This window comes from Melanotaenia boesemani, chromosome 24 (assembly GCF_017639745.1).
Source record: "Melanotaenia boesemani isolate fMelBoe1 chromosome 24, fMelBoe1.pri, whole genome shotgun sequence".
Classification (NCBI taxonomy): domain Eukaryota; kingdom Metazoa; phylum Chordata; class Actinopteri; order Atheriniformes; family Melanotaeniidae; genus Melanotaenia; species Melanotaenia boesemani.
This window is the reverse complement of record NC_055705.1, coordinates 9,309,443-9,335,337: the sequence shown is the minus strand read 5'-3', so window position 1 is coordinate 9,335,337 and position 25,895 is coordinate 9,309,443. Positions and strand designations below refer to the sequence as shown.

The 25,895-nt window shown below is 40.0% G+C and overlaps 1 protein-coding gene across 1 annotated transcript in view; it reads right to left on the bottom strand.

Annotated features, from left to right (window-relative positions):
• Window positions 1–12,174: 12,174 nt before the first annotated feature.
• LOC121635690 (fibronectin type III domain-containing protein 4-like) overlaps window positions 12,175–25,895 on the bottom strand; it is a 31,647-nt gene continuing 17,926 nt past the window's right edge. Inside the window, exons 3-7 of the mRNA XM_041978970.1 lie at window positions 17,953–18,054; window positions 15,752–15,854; window positions 13,571–13,660; window positions 13,324–13,490; window positions 12,175–12,811 (exon numbers count right to left, since the gene is read on the bottom strand). Of these exons, the coding sequence (XP_041834904.1) occupies window positions 12,770–12,811; window positions 13,324–13,490; window positions 13,571–13,660; window positions 15,752–15,854; window positions 17,953–18,054 (504 nt within the window). The 3' untranslated portion in view covers window positions 12,175–12,769. The remainder of the gene's footprint in view (window positions 12,812–13,323; window positions 13,491–13,570; window positions 13,661–15,751; window positions 15,855–17,952; window positions 18,055–25,895) is intronic.

Here is a 25,895-nt window from a genome sequence, read left to right as displayed (position 1 = left end):
CTGGTTGTACATGATTTTTTTTCTTACTTATTTTACGATTGTTATGATCATATTTAAGTTTTCTTGCTAATTTGGTATTTTTTATGTGAATAAGGCTCTGCTATAGTTGTATAGTTCTTACATGTTTTCAGTTGGATTTTTCTTCTTTTTAATCAGATTTTAATACTGGACAGATTTTTTTATAAGATAAAAAATTTCACATCCAAAGGATAAAAGATGTAAAATAAAAAGATGTAAGCATTTAATGGTTGTTTGGAACAAAATACATAATCCTGTATTGCAAATATTTCACTGCCAGTATCATCGGTCACAACGTTCTTCATTGTTAATTCTGCCTTCATTCCCTGAAAGCGCCAGTTATGAGGCTTATATCGAGGTTTTGTTAGAAGATATAAAATCTTGTGAGTCTGTGATAAAATTTTTGATCAAAATTAGTTTACGCCCCCAAGTGCAGGATGAGTCAGCAGTATTTTTCTAACTACTTACCAGGAAATGACACAACAAAAACACAAAAGAATACTAAAACAACACATTTTTAATTGTTTAGCCAGATATTAGTGCATGCTGTAGGTGACAGAGCAAAACAAATTGTGTACAAATATTTTAACATTAAATTTTGATTGATTTGATTGATCACAATAAGCTGGAATGGAATGAGCGTTTTGTGCTTCTAGTGCATATTTAAATTTTCAGGACAATTTGTGAAAAGAAAATTAATTGAGGTCTGCACAGTGGTGTGGTGGTTAGCACTGTGGCCTAACAGCATGGAGGCTGCTGGTGAGAGGTTCAAACAGTGGCTTTTCCAGATTCTACTAAAGGGGAAAAAATGCTTTTAATTTTCTCATTTAGCTTTTATATGCTGGGAAAGTCTGAAGCTGCACACAGACACCTCACAGATTGTCATGGATCCCGAAGATCTGGTGTGCCTCCTTCTCCTTCGCTTGGTGTGTACAGGAGGCGTGTGCTGTGGTTAGCCGGCACAGCTGGGAGGAGTCAGGCTGACCTCCATACAACGCTCAATCTTTACTGCATCCATGCGATTCCTTCCCTGAGAGCCAACGCTGCCGCCCCTGAAACCTGTCTCACCACACCGCAGGATCCCTGAACCTCAAACATCTACTGCTCTGTTCAAGCCATCCTAAATCAATCCGTTAAACCTCCCTTGCTAAATAAATCTTTTCCTGGGGTCCATCTCTCTTTGTGCACAAACATGACGTCCTCATCCCCACTTCAGAACGCTGCTGTACAGATTATAATGTTCAGGAACAGTCTGTTCCTTCCTTACTGCCTTCATGTCATGATTTATAGTCACAAACTGCAGGTGGTCGACTTCTTAACTCTCATGCTGCAAACAGTCACTCCACAGGTAATCCTCCCTGTAGCTGTTACTGAAGCGTGCATCATTGTATGATCACACAGGACTTGGACTACAATACTTCCTGTCGCCTGTCAGTAACTGCTCATGGGCAATACGATTTAATTCCTGAAGTTTGATGGTCTTGTTTGGATGAAGTTAAAGCTTCAAACAGGCTCAAAAAGAGTCGCGTTCCTCAGCAGCAGCCCTGTTACAGTCCGCAGGTGAACGAGAAACAAGCCGCTGATTGCTCAGTGGTTTTTGTGTTTTGTGCTTTTTTCTTAAAGTGGGTCAAAAGTGGAGAAGTGTGATGGAGCAAAATATGGAGAAAACATTCACAAGTCATCCTCTAAAATAATGATGTTGTGTTTCAAAACAAAAGAGTAGTATTATTGTAGTAGCTATTTCTAGTTGTATGTGTTATATGTTATATATCAGAAAAGGGTTACATGGTCTACTTTTATAAAAATAGAACATAACAAAGAAAAAAAAATTGTTATGCATTACAAAGTCATGGAGCACCTCTTATATTTTAGCTCCTATCTTTTTAAAGCGTCCCTACTGAAAGGACCAGTCTGCTCTAACTTCAAAAATGGTAGAGTGGAAGGTGGTTGCTCGTTTTTTCTCTGATGTTTGTCAATCTTGCCAAATATTATGCAAAAAAACTGATGTAGTGATTTTAGTAAGAAAAGTGAGGAGAATAAAAACTACTGGAATACAAACATGGTGTTTGAGTCAGTTTATTGCATATTTGTCTATGTGTCACATGTCTATTTTGTTGGAAAGAGTACCTGACTTTGGACTGGATTTTGTAATTGTGGACATCTTTTAGATGTTAAAAAAATGGAACAAATAACAAAACAAAGGGATAAACTCAAAATATATAGACTCACCAGGTCACCCGGTTGCAACAAGGCAGGATGGATCCATGTTTTCATTATGTTTCCACCAAATTCTGAGCCTAGCATCTGAAAGTGGAGCTGAAATGGAGACTCATCAGACCAGCAACATTTCTCCATCTTCTATTGTCCAGTGTTGGTGAGTGTGTGTGAATTGTAGCCTCAGTTTCCTGTTCTTAGCTGACAGGAGACACCCGGTGTGGTCTTCTGCTGCTGTAGCCCATCTGCTTCAAGAATGGACGTGTTGTGAGTTCAGAGATGCTATTCTGCAGAACTTGGTTAGAACCAGTGCTTTTCTGACTTCCTGTTGTCTTTCTATCATCTCCAACCAGTCTGCCCATTCTCCTCTGACCTCTGACATCAACAAGACATTCTGGTCCAGACATCTGCTGCTCACTGGATATTTTCTCTTCTTCAGGCCATTCTCTGTAAACCCTAGAGATGGTTGAGTATGAAAGTCCCAGTAAATACTCAGACCAACAACCATGCCATGTTAACGTCACTTTAATCCTCTTTCTTCTTCATTCTGATGTTCAGTTTGAACTTCAAAGTCGTCTTCACCACGCCTACATGACTAAATTTATTAAGCTGCTGCCATGTGATTGTCTGGTTAGATGTTTGTGTTAAATAGTAGTGTACTTAATGAATTAGCCTGCGAGTGTAACATGAACTCTTTATTAAAAAAGAATTGTTCATACCACAGTGCCTGTGTTTTAAATATGCAGCTACCTAATACAGGTTAAACATTGTCTTTCTGTTAAGCTAATAACAGGATGACAGGCAGTGGTTCTTCTCAATCAAACACACATTTGCCTAATATTAAAATGTGTTTCATGGTGATTTAATTAAGTAAAAAGGGAGACTACATATAAGCCTTTCAGTAAATTCAGCAGCAGTGATGTTGGCATGCACCTGGTGTTTTATAAACCGCAGAGCTACTTTATCAACAAAAGTAAAGTAGCAGTATTGAGTAGATGCTAAGCTAAGCTAAAGGTAACTTGATGCAATGTTAATATAAAAAGATGGATTGATATACTCTCAGTTATACATTTACATTGTTATCAGAGAGCTTAAATCACATCACATGATCTTCATCATCAGTTGTACCTGCTTCTAATTTCTGAAGTTAGCATCTGCATGTCACCGGTGGACAAAGATTAGATCAAAAACTCTTCAGTCTGCCTGTAGATATTTTTAGCAAACAGGTTTTGTTTCCCAGTGTAAGAGCATTTAGTTACTATTAGGTGCTGTCTTTTGTGTCTGACAGTGTAACACAGTGTCAGGTTGCACCAAGCTTAAATATTCTTGCTGGGGTTGGTTCTCACAAGGATAGAAGTACACACACAGATTAACCTTCATACAGTCGACTCCTGCAAACTGTCTGGAAAAAAAAAAAAAAAAAAAAAAAGGCCTTTTCTTCCGAAAGGTCACAGCCAGGTTTGAGTGACAGCTTTAAGTCCTGCGTTCACGTTACAATCTGCAGCGGAGACGTCTTCCTGGGAAAGGCTGCGAGGACCGGGAAGCAATTAATCGTCATGAATAATGGGGACAAATCTGGTTGGCTTATGACCACTAATGCACATCTTCTTTTACTCTTGAGGATTAGGACGCTGATGCCAACTACACCGAGGCATCTGCCTGCTCACTAATGAAAAAATGCGAGGGCATCTGTTGAGATATCAACTCCTTTCTCCCTCCATTTTTCTTCCTTCTGAGTTCAGAAAGACATTTCAGACCCAAACACATTGTTTTTTTTCGAGATTGTTATCTGCAAAAATCAATTCTTTCAACACAAGAGTTAGGAGCTAAAAGTAGTTTTCTGTTTTATGGGTTTATGCTAACCCTACAACTATCTCAGCACCACCAATCCTCATGCCCTCCCCAGCCCATGAGCTTAAGTGGCTGCATCAGTAATTAGAGCTGCATAAATGGGAATTATCAACCATTCTCCCAGTTTCCACAAACAAGTCACAAAATAATGATGTTTTGATGAGTTTTAATTAGAAGTGTGAGTAAGAGCGCTGGGATCAGACATCCCCAAGACAACCGGCTCAGCGTTCATTTCAACAGCCAATAATTATAGTAAATAAGACGGTAATTAACCGATGGCTCAAGACATTAATCACATCGACCTCTTGTGGGGAAGGAAAGTTCAAATATTGATATGGAAGAAGGCAGGTGAGAGAACTGACTGATTTAATAAACCAGTATTTGGTGTTATTTTGTTCTTTGAGCAATTGTAAATAAACCTCATTAAAACTGTGTTTTTTAAGCATGGAAGCACTAAAACAATTACCTGGAGCCTCAGACTTCGTCTCAAGGATACCATCTTAGACTTTTAGACCTCTACTTTACTGGGGGAAATAATGGTTCAGACCTTTCTGGGCTTCTCTTGAACTTCCTTCAGTAGAATAAAACACTATTCTGCAAGGTGTCCTGACATTTACCTGGGTCATTCACAGGCTTTGTGCCTGACAGTGTGCACACAGAAATCCCTTTCAGTTGTATTTCAAAGGAAAGCTGCCAATCAACTCAGAATTTGACATTCTTCCTCAAAGAAGAGGAATATTATCATTGATACAGAAAATTTTCTTTTTTCCCTCTAAAACAAGAACTCTTTGTTTCAATGTGCGACTGACTGGCGAGACCAGATATCTTCCGTGACTGGAATGAGAAAAGCGGTTCCAGTATGTTTAGTGATGGCAGCTACTTCTGATTCCTCCTACGCAGTGAAAATGAACATGTCTTTATGAAGAGTGTGGTTATCTCTTCCTTTTTCAGATTGTGTTCATGATGTTTTGCTGCCTGGGAACAATGCTGCCTTTCACAGTGCATCCTGTACAGAACCATTCAGCTGAATGTCGCTGGCTTTGACTGGGAAGTGTTGCGAAAGATGTCATAACAACGGCTTTCTGTCATTACAAAACTTTTATGTAACTTTTATGAAGACTTGTTGAGATTTTAGAGATTTTACACTTAGCGAGGAATTTGTAATTGTGGTCTTAGAAGATGCTAACCACAAGAGAGCAGTTCTTCCAAATGAAGTTCACATTTCTGGTCTTTTTAAAATAGGTTTTTCCTTTAAGCCTTCTAGATGATGAGACAAGAGAAAATGTTCAAGAAAAAAAAATCAAGACAAATAATCAACTTCAAGACACAATCTAATGAGGACATGCTAGATTCTGATACTATTTTACTACTGATACTAGCCAGCTACGAGTTAATGTATAACTAGTCTGATTTTAGCACAAACATAGCAGTAAACATTTAAACTGTCTTTTCACAAATGGGTTTGGCAGCAACTCAAAGCATTTAGTCATGTAGACATTGTCATGAAGTTCAAACTGAGCATCAGAATGAGGAAGAAAGGAGATTTAAGTGATTTGAACATGACATGGTTGTTGGTCTGAGTATTTACTGGGATTTTCACACACAACCATCTCTAGGGTTTACAGAGAATGGTCTGAAGAAGAGAAAATATCCAGTGAGCAGCAGATGTCTGAACCAGAAGGTCTTGTTGATGTCAGAGGTCAGAGGAGAATGGGCAGACTGGTTGGAGATGATAGAAAGACAACAGGAAGTCAAGTAAGCACTGGTTCCAACCAAGGTCTGCAGAACAGCATCTCTGAACACACAACACGTCCAACCTTGAATCAGATGGGCTACAGCAGCAGAAGACCACACCGGGTGCCTCCTGTCAGCTAAGAACAGGAAACTGAGGCTACAATTCACACACACTCACCAACACTGGACAATAGAAGATGGAGGAATGTTGCTGGTCTGATGAGTCTCCATTTCAGCTCCACATTCAGATGCTAGGTTCAAAGTTTGGTGTAAAAAACATGAAAGCACACTTTGGGTCCCTTAGTACCAACATGGCCTGGTTTAACCACCACAGCCTACCTGCTGCTTCTTCTGATGCCACGTCCAGCAGGATAATGCACCATGTCACAAAGCTCAGATCATCTCCACCTGCTTTCTAGAACATGACAATTAGTTCACTGGACTCCAACGACCTCCACAGTCACCAGATCTCCAGTAGAGAAGCGTTGGGATGTGGTGGAACGGGAGATTCTCATCAAGGATGCAGCCGACAAACGTGCAGCAACTATGTGATGCTTTCATGTCAATATGGAGCAAAATCTCTCAACAATGTTTCCAACACTTTGTTGAAGCTATGACACCAGGAATTAAGGCAGTTCTAAAGGACTACGGCACTAGCAAGGTGGTCCTAATACAGTGGCTTGTGAGTATAAATACTTTGCTAGCAACTGTTAGCCTGTATGCTGCTTTTAATACCAGTTTCTGCATCACCCTACAGTCCTCTCTTGTGTGGACTCTAGAGCACAATAGACTCTACAATGACTATGTCTCAGATATATTCCTTTTTAAATTAGGCTAAAACTGCAGTTGACTTTTGATTTCTTTAAAGCATTTTTAATACAAGTAGCGCCTTTAAAACTCCTTACTATATGTAAGTTTGCAGTTTTCATTCCATCAGTAGTCTAATGACTTAAAAATTCATGATTGGTAATAGTTTATTTGTTTGTTAAATTACTCAGGTTCCTTAAAGATGTTTTGAAGACTCATGTTTAATCCTATTCTATTAATTCTAAGTTGGAGGCAAATATAAAGCACATTTCCTGCACAAGACAATTCCACGTGTTTTACATAAAACAGCAGGGGGCTGGAAGCAATAAAAAGTGCATTAAAACTAACTTTAAAAAGAAACAAAAGAAATTAAAACCAGAAAAAAATTGATAAAATGCAAGAAATAAAGTTCCAGTGTGAGAAATAACAGTTATTTTAATAGGCAGCAAAAAGAAAAAAATGTAAATTTGATTTAAAACTGCTGAGAGTTTCAGCAGTCCTGCAGTTTTCTGGGAGTTTGTTCCACATGTGAGGAGCATAAAAACATGAACGCTGCCTCTCCACGTTTAGTTCTCACTCTGGGAAAAGAAAGTAGACCTGACCCTGATGACCTGAGTCTACAGTCTACTAAAGATAAATGCATGGACAAGTTTTTCTAAATCCTGCTGAGTCATCAGTCTTTTAATCCTTGATATGTTCTTAAAGTGATAATAGACTGAATTCACAACTGTCTTAATATAACTGCTAAAATTCAGGTCTGAGTCCAGGACACCTCCCAGATTTCTGGCTTTGGTTATTAGTGTTAGATGTTTGAAGCTGAGTACTGACTTTTAATCTTTCTTTCTTGGATCCAAAAACTATTATTTCAGATTTGTCTTCATTTAACTGAAGGAAGTTCTGGCAGATCCAATCTTTAATTTGATTGATGCAGTTGATCTGAGTTTGGATCGGACTGTAGTCTCCTGGTGAGATGGTTATGTAGATTTGTGGGTCATCAGCATAACTGTGGTAACTTATTTTGTTGTTTTCATAATTTGAGCGAGAGGCAGCATGTAGATGTTGAACAGCAGTGGCCCCGGGATGCAGCCCAGGGTAACTCAATGGGTTATTTGGATTTATAGTTACCTATAGACACAAAGTAGTCCCTGTCTTTTAAATAGGGTTCAAACCAATTAATTGCAGTTCCAGAAAGTAAGATGTTGTGGTTGACCGTGTCATATGCAGCAATTAACAGCAATTTATTTTGTCAGTAAAAAAAGAAGCAAACTCATTACAGGCCTGGTTGGACAGAAGTTCTGGGTTACTGACACAGGAGGATTAGTTAGCCTGTCAACAGTAACGAACAAGGCACTTGAGCATGATGGTTCAAATGTCAGAAAGTTAATTATGGGCTAAATATTTGAGAAACATCAGGAATTTCAAGCCTAACATGCAGAGGCAGGAAGGAGAAGTGCTAAAGGTTAAAGCTTTATATCTGGCTCAGTGGCTCAGTGTGATAAAGGGCTGTTGCAAGAAGTTGAGGTCGTGCATTTGAGGTTTGTGTGGATGCATGGATGCAGTCCCTTGGAAACTCAACAAATTATCAGAAAGTGCTAAAGCAGATGCCAGTCGGACTGATGGAGGAGCCATGATGGCTTGCTGGAATGGGTGGGAGAGACCTAAAGTCTAAGAACAACCAACATACCAGAAATGATGTACTACAAAGAGCCAAACTGATTCTTTGATGGTTAGCAAGAGAACATTTATAAACCTCAGACTTGTGATGAGCTTCAAAGCATAATCTGTCATCCAGCAATTTTAAAGTTTATAAGAAACCAGGGTCCTCTGATGAGTTTAGTGGAATTAAAATTTTTTTTTTTTCTGACCCGTTGTCCATGGTAAAGAGTCCAGAGTACCTGAAACTTAGAGAATTGTTGTTGTATGAAAGTATAGAGCCAAAGAAAATTAAGCTCATGGTTTAGACTTCTAAAGGATTGTGTCAAAGGAAAATGTCACCACAGTTCATTGTGGAATTTGTTTATTTTAAAAGCCTGCATCCAAAGTGGAGACTGAAAAGTACTCCCATTTTAACAAATCCGAAGCCAGCCGCTACACTAACAAACATGAAGAGAGATGAATTTCCACATACTCCCAGGGTCCGGGTTGTTGATTTGAGCCCTGCTGAATCTTATGCATGATATTAAATTACACTAAAAAATTATGAGAAGGATGTCTGCGCACCAAACCCACTGTAAAGAACCTTCTGTTAGGAAGCAAAGAGCCTGTAAAGTCAGACCTTAATGACTTCTTTAAATGTCACTGTGGAGGGTGCAGTTTTATATGACAGATTAAAATCTCATTAACTCACAATGACTCCCCAGTACCTGCAGGAAAAGGACTCAAAGGATGGCAGAGGCAGTGCAACATTAAAGAAAAGGATTAACCCTCAGTCGATGATTCAGTCAAAAGCACTTCATCGATCCTGTTCCTCCACCTCGTCCTCCTCCCTCCATATTTAACCCCCCCAACTTGTCACAAACTCCCTCCGACCATGATGGAGGATGACGAGCCCCGGGCAGGTTGTGATATTTCAGTCTGTCGGCGAGGGCGACCTGCCCTTTACCTCACACCTTGCCAAGGATTCCTCCACTCCTCTGCCTTTTGTTTGGGGAGAAGGAAGAGACACGACATGGCAGGAGCATATTTTACTTTTCACTCTGAAGGTCAAGGGGTGCCTAAGGTGGAAGTCTTTCCTGTGACCTCTGAACTGGGAAGCCTTTAAAGCTGCAAACAAAGCTCCCTGTGGGGTGAGCGGTGATACTTTCCTGGATTCAAATGAACCAGAAATATATGCACAGCTTACCTCGCTACAGTGAAGCTCTAATGGTACTGATCTGTTTTAAAGGTTCCTCTGGAGTCTGAAACTGTTCAAATTCCTGTGTCTTCAAGCACTTGCAGAAGCTGCCTGAGAATCTCCTTTTTCAAATCTTGTGACATTCAGACACATAAATGAAGTTGCAGCATGTAAAGCAAAAGCTACTTTTGATGGCGTTCAGGCGCCATCTGCTGTCCAAACTATGTATCTGCATTAAAATAAAAAAAAAAATGAACACATTTGAAGAGTGACACTGAATTATATGCATCTATGAAGACAAAAACTAAATATTCAAATATTGGGGTTTCACAAAAATGTCTTTTCCCCTCTTTTAAAAAAGAAGTAGATTGTCAATCTTTGAGGCCGGCAGAGTAAAGCCCACCTACGGATTTCACATAATAGTGCAAAGGATAATATGTGATGAAATCTCACCCCTGAGTTCATTCGTTTTTGTTTTCTAAATCTTAAAATAAATGTTTTCCTGAATAAAATCACATTCATATTGCAGGATTGTTTGTAACATGTTATGGTGCCATACTTAATTACAAATTTCAAATAATTTAGGACGCTGTGTAAAATGTAAATAAACAACGAAATGCAATGATATACAAATCTCATTAACTAACACTTTATCCCCAATAAAATATAAACAAATCAGATGCTGAAACTGAGACATTTTTCATTTCATCATTTCAATCCTTCATTCAGTCATTTCCTATACATCTTGCTCTAATTCAGGGTCACGGAGAATATTAGCTCATTTTTAATTTGATGACACTTTAAAAAGGAGTTGGAACAGGGCAACAAAAGGCTGAAAAAGTAATTTTCACTAATCAAAAACAACTGGAGGAGCATTTCACAGCTAATTAGGTTAACTGGTAACAGGTCAGTTTATAAAAGGAGCACTTCAAAGAGGTAGAGCCTCTCAGATGTGACGATGGACAGAGGTCTGAGAAAATCTGCATCTAAAAATTGTGGAACAATTTTAGAAAAAGTGCTCTTCAGCACACAATTGTGAAGATCCCACAATTAACACTGTATAATGTCTGGAAAAGATTCAGAAAATATGGAGGATTGTTGTGGTACATCATTTCTGTCTCCTTTTTTTTTAAAAAAATACACACTATGGTGGATTTTTTTCTGAGATTTCTTTAAATCAGCTTTCATTTTCTGCACACCTGAAAAGGAAAACTGCCATGACTGAGGGTGAACTTAAAAAATGTGTTGACATGTTATGTACAAAATTATGTAGCTGATGTAATGACTGATGCATCGTTTCACCCTTACCCTTGTCCTGTAGCTGTTAGCTTAGCTCCCCAACAGAATTCCTCACAGATTCCCCAAACTATCTGCTTTTTCAACACTGTCTATGGCATGCAAGAGCGTGTATTAGAGAGTGCAGTCACTCTTCTTCTGTGTTTCTGATCAGAGGTTATGTGTTGTGTTGTAGCAGCCAATCTAGGGGTTAGTAAAAACAGGGGTGCCCAAGTTCAGTCCTCGAGATCAACCATCCTGCAACTTTTAGATGGAACCCTTCTCCAACACACTTGAATCAGATGTCATCTGCATGTCGTTCAGCTCTGCAGAGGCCTAGTAATGAGCCAGTCATTTGATTCAGGTGTGTTGGAGAAGGGTTGCATCTAAAAGTTGCAGGATGGTAGAACTCGAGGACTGGACTTGGGCCCCCCTGGTTAAAAAGAATCCCTCAAGACCAGTGTCAACTTTACACCTCTTCCTGAGAAGAGCTGAATAGTATGACCACAACTATACCAGTGTCATGGTATTGGATAGTATTCTTTTTTTGTCATTTATGTCATGGCATGATGGAGACCTGTAGGCAATATCTGATGTGTATGGAGCGACCAGAAAAGGGGACAACACAGTTCCCTGGGGGGCTCCAATGTTGGTGCTACAGTCTCAGAAATTGAATTCCCTAGTTTGACCTACTGTGGCTGCTCTGTCATTGAGTTACTGATGCACTCAATGAAGGCAGGCTCCATGCACCGATTCTCAAGTTTGCCTTTCAGGATCTGAGGCTGGATAGTATTGAAGGCACTTGAGAAATCGAAAAACATTAACCTTGCATATCCCCCAGAGCTATCGAGAAAAGAGAGGGCCTAGTGAAGCACCCCCATGTTCTTTCAATAGGCAAACTGTAACGGATCTAGTGCCTTCTGCATTTGTGACCCCAGGAGCCGGACGAGGAACCTTTCAAGGGTCTTCATGATCTGAGACGTCAGGGCCAATGGTCTTTAATCCTTGATGCCTGATGGCATCCTGACCTTAGACACTGGCACAATGCAGAATGTCTTCCACTGGCTCGGTACCTGGCCCTTATGTATGCTCCAATTGAAGAACTTGTGCAGAAGCATAGCTCTGCAGCACAACCTTCAGAAGCCCTGGTGTTATTCCATCAGGTTCAGCTGCCAGGATGCACTCTTCTCAGCACCGCCCTCACCTCTTCAGGGTCACCAGTGCAATAGACCTGATCAGAGCTTTAAAAACAAGCCACAGCATCTTAGAATCAGATTTAAAATCCAGTACAGGACAAAAATGGTCAACATCATGAGGTCGATCATTGAACAATGTTAAAAAAATTCTGGTTGACAGAGTTGACAATTTAAGCTAAGCTGTAAAACTCAATCATTTTAATAAATAATATTTTTTTAGAAAACATAAAGCATGCAAACAACATAAAATTTTGAAATGATTTAATTAAACCAGTTATGAAATTTTTACAGTGTAGATTCACCTCATACATTCAAATATTTGTCCACCAGTAACACTTTCAGTTTATGTACATATTGAATCAGGATGCTGATGCTGAACATCTTCGTGATCATGAAAGCTGAGCTGGAGTCATGTGAATAAACCACAATTTTTTTCCTACAAAAAACTAATTGAAATGTGATTTTAGCTGATGAAGCCAAAAAAGTCCGTATCATACAGTGTGTCTCCTGAAAGTGAATGAATTTGAGGCAGATTGGCACACATGCTGGAAAATATTCATATTTAGTCTCTGATATCGGGGAAGAAAGCAGGAAATTATTGTAGTTCCAGCTTTTTCCATCACATTAAAACACCAGAGGGCAGCAGTCGTTTTCCTGACTCCACACCTCAACTCCTTGCCCTCATTTGAATCTGATTCACATGGAGTGCTTCTCACTTTGCTCATATTTTACAATAAATTAGAGTCTTGACAAAAAGCAGCAGGTCTATAAATTCCCCGCTTGTCATGATAATCCAGCTGAAGCTGCTCCTGAGCAGAAAGTCTTCAAAACAACTCTGAGCTCAGACTCTGATGATGCTGATGGAGGAGGAGGCCCGGTGCAGCTGAAAAAAAAACAAGAAGATGGAGGCAAATGTGAGGAAATGTGCTGCTACGTGTCATCATTTATGAAGCCTGTCACAGGTTTATTGATTCCTCTGAGTGTGAGGGTTGACATTTAAAGCTCAGCGCTGGCTGCTCCCTGCAGGCCGCTGTGGAGGTCAGCCCAGTGAACATAAAGCATCTTGTTTTCTACATCAGTTGTGACACTTTTAGCAATCTGGAATACAAAATTGTAACAACGAAGTATTTAAAAGAGATGTAACCACATCTGGCCAGTAGGGGGCAATGCAGTCTGAACACTTGATGAAGATGTTTGCGTTTGAACTGAAGCTCAGCAACAGTTCCCTGTTTCCAGCCTGCTTGTTTAAATTTAGCCATGATGGCAGCAGCTGTGGTTGCTAGGAGATCTCTGATGCAACTAAAAAAGGCTCCTCAGAGGACACAAAATATTTCTTGCAGCCAGCAATGATCATGCATTATAGAAGGAGAGAGGAAGACGGGGAAGTTTAGTCACCCTGCTGCTGCGGACGGCTCCGTTGTGGTAGATGGGCGAGCTGCCAGCCGAGGCGTTGTAGTAGGAGGAGGTGGATCGGACCAGCGGCCGCTTGGCCTTCTCCTTAGTGCCGTTGGAGTCGTTGTCTTTGATGATGTCGTACTGCCGACAGAAGAGGGCGATGACGGCTGAGAGCAGAGAGTAGAGGTTAAAATGTGAAAGGAGCATGCTCAGACATGCATGTAAGCACACACTGATGCAGGCTGACCTGCCCATAGCAGCAGCACTGTGGTGATGATTAACAGCTCTCCGGTCTGCAGGTGAGGAGTCATACCCAGACCCTCCATCGCTGGTTCATCTATGGACAAACACACTATCAGCACTGGTATCAGAAAATATTCTGTGTGTTCATGTGAAACATTTGGAAAGATCTTTGTGTTATTAATGCATAAGGCTGCTGATACTTGTCTTACTTTGTATGAACCACATAAAAAAAGACTCAGATATTCAAAAGTGTGAAGCATATTTAATGTTGGCTTCTTGCGGAGGTGGATTAATCTACATTTGAAGCTGTGATACAGTGGTTTCTGAATCGTGTGACGCAAACCCTGGTGTGTCCTGGGATTTAGTAACAGACACATTAATGTGGCAAAAATACAACTTCACAAAGAAATGTAATTTTTAATTTACTACATCAGAACTTTGCATACTCATGTGCTGAAACAAAGGCAATTAATTTTAAAACACGTTCCCAAGTGGAACCCCAGTCTGTTCATGCAGTTTTAAACATAAAAAGCTTTGGAGAGCCACTGGGTGGGGGGATGAATCGTGAAAACACAATAACACACCGGTGCAGATGCTCCACTACCTGAAGGAAAAAAAAGGAAAATCCGTTCAAAGACAGTTTCATTAAAATTACCTTTGGTATGGCTTCAGTTGGATGAGATAATGAGTTTGTAAAGTGTTTGGCTAATGTTAACATTATGGGAAAGCCAGCTGAAGAGGCAACTTAGTCTTCTCTGAGTATGTAATAGGTTTGTTAGATAATGTAATCTTCAAGTGATCAGGTCTTCCAATTAGATAAATGCCAAACAAATTTGCATGGCTAAGATGATCTTAGTGGTCATGACGAAAATAAAGCTTTGTGGATATAAAATCCCCCCTTGATTCTTACTTGATGATTAAAGGAAACAAAAGAAGGGTGAGACGTCTTGTAGCCTGAGGGTTGCTGGTTTGATCCTCGGCCGATTGAGCTCATGTCGAGGTGTCCCTGAGCAAGACACCAAACCCCAAATTGCTCCTGTTGGGTCGTGGTTAGTGCCTTGCATGGCAGCTTTCGCCATTAGTGTGTGAATGTGTGTGTGAATGGGTGAATGTGTATCATTCCAGGTACAGAAAAGTGCTATATAAATACAGACCATTTACCATTTAGTGGCCAGAGAAACTGTAAAAACCCAAAAGCTACATCACAAACGCTCCAAGCCTCAGTTAGCAAGTTAAATGTTAAAGTCCATGACAGTACAGATAAGGACTGAACTAGTATGGCTTGTTTGGAAGGATTGCAGGAGAAAGTCTCTTCTCTCTAAGCTCTCTCTCTCAAAGCTGCATCTGAACAAACTACAAGATTTCTGGAACAATGTTCTTTGGACAGACCAGACCAAAATGGAGATGTTTGGTCATAATGCATAGAAGCTGTTTGGAGAAAACTAAATACCTCATACCAGCTGTCAAGAACGGTGGTGGAGGGTTGATGATATGGGCTTGTTCTACAGGTACAGGACCTGAACATTTGTAGTCTTTGACTGAACCATGAACTTCTCTGGATACCAAAGTATTCATTGGTCTGACGATGGCCTCATATTGATCTAGTCTGATCATTTTGAATTCTTTTCGCCACCTTCTCACCTGTACTCAGACCGTACTCTGTAATTTTGGAGGGTTTCTTTCAAACAGCTTTTATAACACATATAATACATTTTTAATAGTTTTTTATTTTATCCAGTATTAACTTAAGCTTTCTTTTGGTTTCAGTCATCAACTACCCAGATAGCAAAAAATGTTTTGCCCAAATGTGCATTTGTGTTTGGCCCAAATTCGGCCTTAACTTACAGCAGTGACTAAATGTAAGTGTAGCTGCCAAAACCCAGCTACATGTGGCCCACAAGGAAATTACCATAAGGAAGGTGTCCCATTTTAGGACCACTTCTGGCCCACAAAATTCTTGCCGTAATCCATGCCAAAAACTAACATCTGGTCCACATCTGACCCACAGGAGATTAGCCATAATCCAAGCCAGGCCGGCTGGCTTCTGGTCCACTTCTGGCCCACATAACACTTGCCAGTTTCATAAGTGCCAAAAGTAGCCTGGATTCGGCCAAAACATGTCTGCTACCTGGGTAATCTCAGCTGTGTTTTTGAAAGTGTGCAAAGCATGTTTGTGTTTATTTACTGTGGTCCAGGACTCCTGCCGGATAATGGTCGGTCCTCTCCAGGGTCCTGAAGTGGATGGCTCGGCTCGGCTGGCTGTCACCGTGCAGCCCGACGGACTGGACCTGCACCCAGTTACATGAGAAACTGTTAGATAAAAGATGGAAGCATTTAAGGAAACCCTAAAGCTGAATAGAAAAAAAAAAGATTATATCCACACAGAAGCTGGTGTTATCTAACAGCTTCTGTTTGATGAATAAAAATATTTATTTTAAACAAATCTGTCCAGTCATCCTAGAAAATAACACTGAATTCCACTGGGATATTCGCCTTTCAGGTCAGGGTTCGTACTCAGCCCACCCCAACAAGACCTGGCGAGGCTTCAGCTTGCTTTGCTCAATGACACTCCTGCAGGACGTCTGCATGCTGACGAGCACATTCAGCCCGCAGAGTCCTGCAGCTGAAGGACAATCTGGTGGCTATATTGAGCTGTAATGGACTCTAAAAAGTGAAATGATAATGGAGTCACATTAAATACTCCTCATTCAGAGGGGAGCTGTAAGTTGATTTAAACATTCATCAGTAATGATGGACAGAAAAGTGTCAGAGTTCAGGTTAATTCCATATTCTGAGTTAATTACAGTAAGTTCTGGAAATGAAAGTCATTTTTTCAGCTAATAAAAGGTCTCATATTCAGAGTGTTTATCCTTAATCTCCTGCTCTTTTATCAGCAAATAGTCAGATGATCTGATGATAATCATATAATGATGATCATGTGCTTTACAACAAAGAGAAAAGTTAGAAAGTGATGCGAAAAGAGGATTTAATTCCCAAATAAATTAGACATGTTTAAGACGACTTACTGAAGTTCAAAATGAGCTTAAAAATGAGGCCGAAAGGGAATTTAAGTCACTTTGAACGTGACATGGTGGTTGGTCAGTAACTGCTGATCTACTGGGATTTCTTGTTGTCTTGTCTTAAATGTGTCTTACTGATATGTAGAATAGCATCTCCAAACACACAACATGGCCAAACTTGAAGCAGAAGAGCACACCGGGTGCCTCCTGTCAGCTAAGAACAGGAAACTGAGGCTACAATTCACACACACTCACCAACACTGGACAATAGAAGATGGAGAAACGTTGCTGGTCTGATGAGTCTTTATTTCAGGGTGAAGGTTGGGTGTAAACAACATGAAAATATGGATCCAATCCTTCATGTATCAGTGGTTCAGGTTACTGGTGGTGGTGGATAATGTTAAAATTTTTATTTTCAAAATTGAATGATTACTAACTCCAAATTTCAGATTCTGAAAACTGTCTCATATGTAGTTTGAGATAAATACAAAAATTCAATCCAAAGAACTGAAAAAGAGAAAAAGGCATATTTATATATACGTAACGATTTGTGTTCTTTCAGCTGAAAAAAGATGAAGACAACCTTTAAATTTTCCTGTTTTGGTAAATGATCCAGAAATGTTTATTCATTTATGTTTAATCAGAGTTTTTTTTCCCCTTCATTATTGTTGCAGTAGTGCACAATGGAGAGGCATGATAATATCAGCATGTCAGTGGTATCAGACAATAAAGAACTTAAAGCAACTCCAAATAAGTTTCGGATTAATTTTGATGCCACAGTGACATTTATTAAGCAATCATTGTTGCCCTGCAGCATCCTGAAGCAACAGTACCCCTGTAATGGAGCATTGTGTTACAAATGGGTTTCGCTTTACAGCTCCACTTCACGAGAAAGTGAAAAACTCCAAGTGATCAGGCAAAAGTTAACATCAGACTGACTTTTACTGTCTAGATAGATCTCAGAGAAGAGACAGGATACAAGACAAATACTGAATAAGCCTTTGTTAGGGGGTGCCACAGCGGGAAAATTAGACCTTTAAAATGCAGTTTAAGTCAAAAGAAAACTATGATAGGGCTGATTGTCATTTACATAGAAGAGAAAATGAATATTGTTTTTCCTAAAAATGGAACTAAGGTAAAGTAGATAAACTATGAAGAGGAGGGGCCCCAGGACTGAGCCGTGGAGAATACCACTGGTGACTGTGGAGGGTTGTGACTGAGCATTTTGATACAAAGCATCAAATGGTGTATTAGTTATAATTAATAATTAATAATTCAACAACTTAATAATTACAAGTTTGTCTTTCAGAAAATGTAGTGCAGCAGCTAATCTGATGTTGACTTGAACAAAGTGTTCGTATTTCACCTGGACGCTGTAGTGCGTGTCCTCGTCCAGGTCCCACAGCACACACCAGTGGCTGGACGTATTCACCTCTCGGATGGAGCGCTGCATCAGGCCGTCCTGCCTCTGGAGGAGGGACACAAAGGACACATGAGGTATACAACCAACTGAAACACAACAACAGGGAAGAAAACCTTGTTTAACTTCACCGCAGGATTTGTCATCAGCTTTCTCTATTAAGTTTTAGATTCAAACAAGTTTGTAACTGTAACAAGCTGCATATAATTTCCCCTCATTTAATTCAGCTTTAACCTTTCCTCTTCCACAAGGGAAAACCAGGCCTGCTGGCAAGGTAACACCAGCAATCATTGTTAAAAGGAAACAGAAAAACCCACGAGGAGGCAGAGGTGCTCTGAGAACAAAAAGCAGCAGAAATAATGAACACGTGTAACCTTCCGAGTCAAAATATCAACAGAAGCAGAAACAAACTCAACACGACACTGCTGGCTGATATGTTAGCAGACAGTTGACAACTTGGGCATCAAAAAGCTAAAAGGGAGAAAAAAATATTCAAAATGTCAAAAATGTAACTACAGCAATCAGCTATATTAGAAAAGGCAATACTTGAGATTTACAACTGGAAAACCAGGGGTTTACCCACATTTTCCTGTAACGGTGTCACCAGTCTCAAACCTTAAAATAAATTTTACCCAACTGAGCCAACTTGTCTTGAAGGAGGTCTCCTCACCTTCATTACAATACTCTAAAGATTCTTTTTCAGTGTCTTCTAATGAGTGAGAGCTTCTTTTAGACTACAAAGGAGGATGTTGAACATACCCAGTACAGATTCAATCTTTACACCCTGATCAACAGGAATTTCCCACTGAATTGGGAAAATGTATAACTATGGGGTCATATAAGACTTTTTTCCTTGTGTACTGTGCAGCTGAGACATTTATTAAAGGAAACTATAGGAGCAGACTTTCCTGTAATACCACCTTCTACCACTAGATGGGGAATGAAGTATTGTGGTGTCTAAAAGAGCAAAAAGAGAAGGAGGAGGATGAAGTGGTGGAGAACCCTGGTCCTCGAGGGCCGCATTCCTGCATGCTTTCCATGTGACCCTGCTCTAACACACCTGATTCAGAGCAAATTGATCCAATAGCCAATCAAGTTCTGCACGGTGACTCATTAATTTGAATCAAGTGTGATGGAACACAGACACATGGGAAACTTGCAGGACATGGGCCAAGGTTACCTACCACTCTGAGAGTAATAAACAAAGAAACTGCTGGATAAAAGAGGAGATGAGGAGGAGTGAAAATAATAGGGGAAGCAGGGTTCAAATTGCAGGGGAGCTAAGGAGAGCTCGGCTCACCTAAGACACTAAAGAGTAGTTCTAAGAATAGTCCACTTTTCAAGGTAAAGATAAAGCCCACCTTTAAGTAACGACATTATAAACATAATTAAATTAAATCGATCCGTTCTGGTTCAGCTAACCTCATGCTGAAGAAAGTATATGATGCTATGAGGTTTAAGGTTTTGCCCATGTACACTTCCACATGCGGACTAGAGATCTGTGGACTTGACAGACCACCACCGAATCCCTAACAGCAGTCCCTAAACCCCACTTTGCCTCCCCCATAGAGGATTGGATGATCCCTTTGGAGGGTTCATAAAAGTAAAAAAGCAGACTCTTATGTAGATCTTCCAGTCCAGCTATCATCTGCACAGCTCACGACCATCATCATCATCATTATCTCAATCATGTTGAGGCAAGTCAGGTGTAACGGACATTTTCAGGGAAAATATGAAGAAACCAGCACCTTACATTTTCAGCTCTGACAGCTGCAGTTTGAAGAAAAACCTGCTAACTTTGCACTTACACAGAATAAAATATATTTATGTGACACTAAAATAAACAAACTCCCGACTGCTTGGTAAGCACACCGTTAATCTTCACAAGCCGTTTTTCTACTGCTACATATCCGGCCCACAGAGAGTCCAGCTTCAGCCTGTAAATGTGTCGGCAGCACTAAAAGCTGAGCAAAAGGCAGTAAATGGAAGGCTGGCAGGAAGCTCCAGGCTCTGCACATGGCCGAATCAGAGTCAGAGTGGTGTCCTCTGCTTCTCTGGCAACGCCGCAGGCGACGGGTCAGCGAGGGACGTTTCACTGTCCCACAGCAGCAAGACACCAGCACTTCCACAACATGTCCACAGGAGTTAAAGAGACTGTTGATGAATTACAGCAACTCAACTGGGATTCTGTACAAACATCAGTTTTTAGAGGAAAAGAGACAAATGAAGAGAATTTAAAGAAATGCTGAAGAGGCAGCTGACAGCAGCTCATTCTGTAATGTCTTTTATTGAACTTCAACTCTCCCCCCCTTTAAGGGAAATGACTAATAATTATAATGGATATTGATCATTTTTAACTTTAAGAACATTATTAAAGTGTTACTTAAATATAGAAATTTTGCCATACTTGTAGTTTTAGACCCAATGATTCTATCTCATGTACAAAATACAGTAAATATTAATAAATAAATGAATAAATAAGGAATGTATAACATTTTTCAGTGAATAAAGAAACAGTGATGTGTTTTTATTTCCTCCATGATCCTCAAATTGTTGGTTTAAAGCTGGAATGTAATACTGTGCAAAAGTCTTTAGCGTTGTTATTTTTATTTGGATCAATTGTTCTCCAGCTTTCTAAAAGTTTTGGACTCATTTTCAGTCCAGGCCTTGTGCCTGGTTATTTTCAGAGGAATGTGTTTGTTTGTTAAGCCACTTAACACAAAGCTATCAGCAGAAAAAGGCCAAATATTACAGACAACTTAGCAAAGAACCAATTTGTAAATGTGCCTTGGGGCAATTTGTTACCAGCAGATTGTAATAGAAACACATTTGTTTCCATTTATTTAGTTTAATTTCTGAAAAACAGCAGAAACAACACAGTCTGACAGAAAATAGGATTTTTGCAGCAACAAGCTGCTAAAAACTCGGCATATCTCAGAAAGTGGCAGGGCGCAGTGCAGGGATGGGCAAAGCCGGTCCTCGAGGGCCGTAGTCCTGCAAGTTTAGGATGTTTTCTGCAGCAGTAGCACACCAGAATCAGGTAAATAATTTAACATGCTTGGACAGAACTTAACAAGCTGTTGAAGAAAGACATTTAATTTGAATCAGGTGTGTTGGAGCAGGGAAACGTTTAAAACCTGCAGGACTACGGCCATCGAGGACTAGCGTTTGTCGGGTATCCTCAACATATCTGAAGAAACTGCAAAAGAAGAATTAACAAGCCTGAAAAAACTATATTGACAGCAGATTAACAGGACCTGAAAGATGCATCTGGACCTTCAGTAGATTCCTCTACTGTTGGGCAAAGAAATGGTCAACCAATAGCCAATAAGTCATTCTTCATGATCGAAACAGGGAGAAACGGTGGAGATGTGCCAAATGACACAAGAACTCGAGGGAAAATCAGTGGCTGAGCAGGTCTGATGGAGGGACGAATCCTCGGACCTCAACATTATCAAAGCAGGATGGGATCAGTTCACAAAAAGCAGGAGAAAAACATCCAAATTTAACTGGTCCTTCAAGATGTTTGGGGAACTATTCCCAAAGCTCAACTGACTCCATCATCAGTGTATTTGTTCACAAACTTACGCACGTATTATGATTGTTACCAGAGTATTCCACTAGGGGGCGCATTAGAGAACGTAAACCAGATAGAGCTGCTGAATTTGTGGAGCATAAACAAGATGATAAACATGGCAACAACAGAGGTTAGCAGTTCATTTTGAGATCATGGCAGATAAAAACAACAGCAGAGTTATTACTGATTGTAGGTAAGGCTCTAAACCAAGTTGTCGAGCCTGTTATCTCACATCTGGTCAACTGGGTCCCTACACTGCCCCTAGTGGTTACTTGCATATTGCAGCTTGCGAACAGTGCAACTTCTGAATTGGACAAATGGTTTATTCCTCATATACTGTATTGACATTGGTGTCTGCACAAGCTTCATTAACTTGCTCCACATATTCATAGTTTTCCTGAGAATATCTATTGTGGGATGGATCAGCAATTATTTTCAGAAACATATTTTCAGTAGATTTCTATTGAAAGTAAAGGATGGGAGGACCCCAGAACAGAGACAGCAAATAATAGTTCTGACTTCATTTACAAAAACTGGGTCTTGAGGAAAAGTGGTGAAGAGTTGAGCTGCAGGGGGGAGAAGTCAACAAGTGAGACTGGAGAGGGTTTTCCTACTGGACATGGAATAGTTTCCTCCTGTTGAGCTGGAGCAGAGAGGCAATAGGCGGGTGAATGATACAAAACTGGCTGATATGAGCTTCTCTCAGTGGGTAGTTAGACCCTAAACGGAAAAAAAAACCAATAACAAAAAAAAAAAAAAAAAAAAACAAGACTGGGGCACACAAATCCACATAAACTGACGCCAACTGGAGATCAAACCCAAATTAATAAGCAGGACACAATCAGACCAGACGAATGGGGGGTCAGATGAGTCATTTTCACTAAACCTGGGGCATCTGAACACCTGAAATCCCTCCAACTTACATAACAAGTTGACTAACAGGGCTGTTAGGGTGGAGTTTGGAGAGGTCCATCCTCTTGGGAGTCAACAGGTGAACACAAAAGTTTTTCAACGTGTGTTGCTCTTTGTCAAGTAGCAGCTTCAGAAACCTCACAACAAGCCTCCAGCACTGGTTTACATGACAAACATGGCCTTCTGATGTGAATCAGAATTAATTGGAGTCTCAGAAACACAGTTTTAAACTGGGTTACTTCCTGTTTGTGTGTGTATGGAAGCGGCATACGAGTCTCGGCAGCTGGTGCCGAGGGATTTGAAGCAACTTCAGATGAGTGAAGCAACTGTTTGTCAGAATGCATCCACTCGTCCTGCTTCTCCTTCACTAACAGGAAGGCTCAGCTTTTTATTGTGTATAAAATAATCCCATAAAGCTGCTAGTATGTGGGTTCTAATTAAGCCGAAAGCAGGAAGCAGGACCGCCGTGGCGCTTGTTTTAAAAGCAGAATTGGCTTCTGAGAAAACATGAGGGTGCTTGATTGACAGAGCAGCCTCTTATATAAGTGCAGCTTTAACCTTTTGTTGAAGCTCCGCTGATTCACAGCTTGCTGATGACTAACAGAAGAAAAGAGCTCAGAAGTTAAAACCTGCAGCACCTACCTGCTCCCATCACCCCCCTATTAATATTTGAGTAAGGTTTTTACATAAGTGCTTTCTGAGGTTATAGGAGGAGATGTTTTACATCATCTTCAAGTCTTTTCTTTAAAAATCGACAAGGTTGATGGATTTTGAAAAAAAAAAAAAAAAAAGGACAAGATGTCTGGCATCGCCGCTGCCGTGGATGTTCCTCTTGTAGAGACGAGTACTAGCCAAATCATTTCCACTAATGGAGACAACTCCCACTCAGAGCTCAGCTAATGTCTGATTCTCCCTTTGCCAAAACTGCGGGAGGTAAAAAGTGATTAAGAAGAGCCAAGCTGAAGTAGCAGCAGGGGTTGAGAGAGAAGTGAGACCAAGAAATGTGGTGATATAACAGAGTTACTGTGAAAACTCTTGTACTAAAGGTGGCATTTCTCTGGAAAGACTTTAGAAAGACTCGGTTCATTTTAATTAATTTAAACTAATTCAAGCTTTCACCTTTTAGATGGAACCAAGTAAAGCTCCAGGGATGGAGGCCATAGAGGAGGCCGCTACTGAAAGGAAGGCACAAAAAGCCTAATTAAATGTTTGCAAAAAGTTTACTGTATAAGCTGCAGTCTTTTGGGAATTATGATCTATGGAGTGAGTTTGTGTGTAGAGAACAAAATGAAGCACATAAGGAAAACAGCATACAGTAAAACACGGAGGAGGCTGTATCATGCTGTGGGACTGCTTTGCTGTTGATACTGGAATTTCAGAGAAAAACCTGCTTTTTTATGTTTCTTAGTATGACAGTGATGACATTCCCTGTTTATTGGCTGCAGAGGCAATAGGTCCTGATAGATAGAGAAGTCAGCTGAAAGGATGTTAGCTTACATGGTTACACGACAGCAAACTAAAAGGGAAAAAGCTTGATGTATTTTATAAATAGCATTCCTTAAAGTATTTAAGTGTGGAGCTGCTAATCGGATGAAAACAAAGTTAAAATACATGCAAACAGCTGATATTTTTCCTTGTATATAGAATGTGGGTAAAATAGTTACAGCAAGTAGGCCTTCTTCAGACCATAAGCTGTATAAACAGGTACTTTGAGGCAATAGAAGATCCAGCAGAGGGCGCTCTAGTATCAGTTTGACTAAATGGCACCATGCTAACCTCTGAACTGCTTGTGTGCATATGTTGCTGCAATTTTGGGGAATAAAACAAGATTTTTATCGCCCTCAAGCTTTAACTTAGCCACAAGGTAGCAGACGCTAACAGAGAGGGAGCCAAGCCAACTCATGAGAAGTGATTTACAAACCTTTAACCAAACTCTCGATCAGCTTCATGATGTCAGTGAATTAAACAACCAAAACCGAACATGACGTCATGTAAATACAAGCAATGAAAAAACTAAATTGTTAAATGGCAACAAAAACCAGTGAGAAAAGCTGTCTGGTATAAGCAGCAACGTAGAACCGAAATAGATGTAGTACACACTGTGGAACATATATTCTGACACAGAGGTGAAGAGTCTTTGTATTTCTGGCAATCCCATTTTTCCAGTATTCCTTTTTCTCCCTTTGAAGTCATAATGTAAAAGTCAAAGCCTTCGTGTTGTGGACTGACTTTATAGCATTCATAAAGAGCTTCAGGGTAGGAGGATTCGACTGCTGTAAATATTTGGGAATTGCTTTTTTGCTTGCAACCATCAGTATCGTCAACAAATATGCATGTCTTCAACTGAGAGCTTCAGGGAATTTTCCAAGAGTTACTGGAGAACTCTTCTACTGTGTCCAAGGCTTCTTAAATCTGTTGACTTCGTCAGATAAAATTAACAAATTTGGGGAAGACTTGATTTTGATTTCTGATTTGGTTGAACAAAAAATAATCTAATTGAAGTCTTCCAGGAGAAATCTTGCTGTAGTTTTAGAATTTGAAGACGAGGAATGTCTTTTTTTTCCCAATTTTTCAAAATTTTTAGTCATACTGCTTCTGAAATTAACTAAACTTAGTACAAAATGTAAGGAAATGAGTGTTTGGTGGATTCTTTTTTTGTTTAGTCAATACTTCTAGGCTATCAATCTTGTACAGTTGGAAAGCCTCTTTATTTCTCTTTTAAATGGTACCACATTTGTAAAGAAAATGTATTTGTGGGATGAGCAGCAGAGTTGAATATGTGGGTTGCGAAAATTTTCTTATCATTTCATCTTCTCCAGTCTTATTTTTCCATTGAGGGAGATGCCACCCCACATCATCACACTACCTCCACCGAAAGCTGTTAACATTACGTCTACTGCACACTCTACTGGTGATCTAACTCATTCCTCCACATGTCCTAGGACTCCAAATAAAGCTGCAACTTGGTTTAGTGGACACTTGAAGTTGTCCTATAGTATGGGTCTTATCCAGATCAGTCAGACATGGCATGCTGAGAGAGGACACCAACTGACCGCTGTAGCAGGGTCCATGTCCACAGATGCTGTCAATCAAGCACCTGTCATCACCTTGGTTACCAGAAGAAGAAAAGCAGAAGCTGTTTGGTATTGGAGGAGATTTGAGCTTTTCATCGGCACAACTCACATACTCAATTTTCCTGCTCATCCCACAAATATATTTTCCTTACAAATGTGGCTCCATTTAACAAGAAAATAAACAGGCTTTTCATCAGTATAATATTTATTACCGAGAAGCATTGTTACAACAATGAAATAATCCACCAAACACTGTTTTTTTTGTGCTAAGTTTAAATGAACTTCTTTAATATAGTCCGTTGAATTCTTGTTAATGAATGTGAACT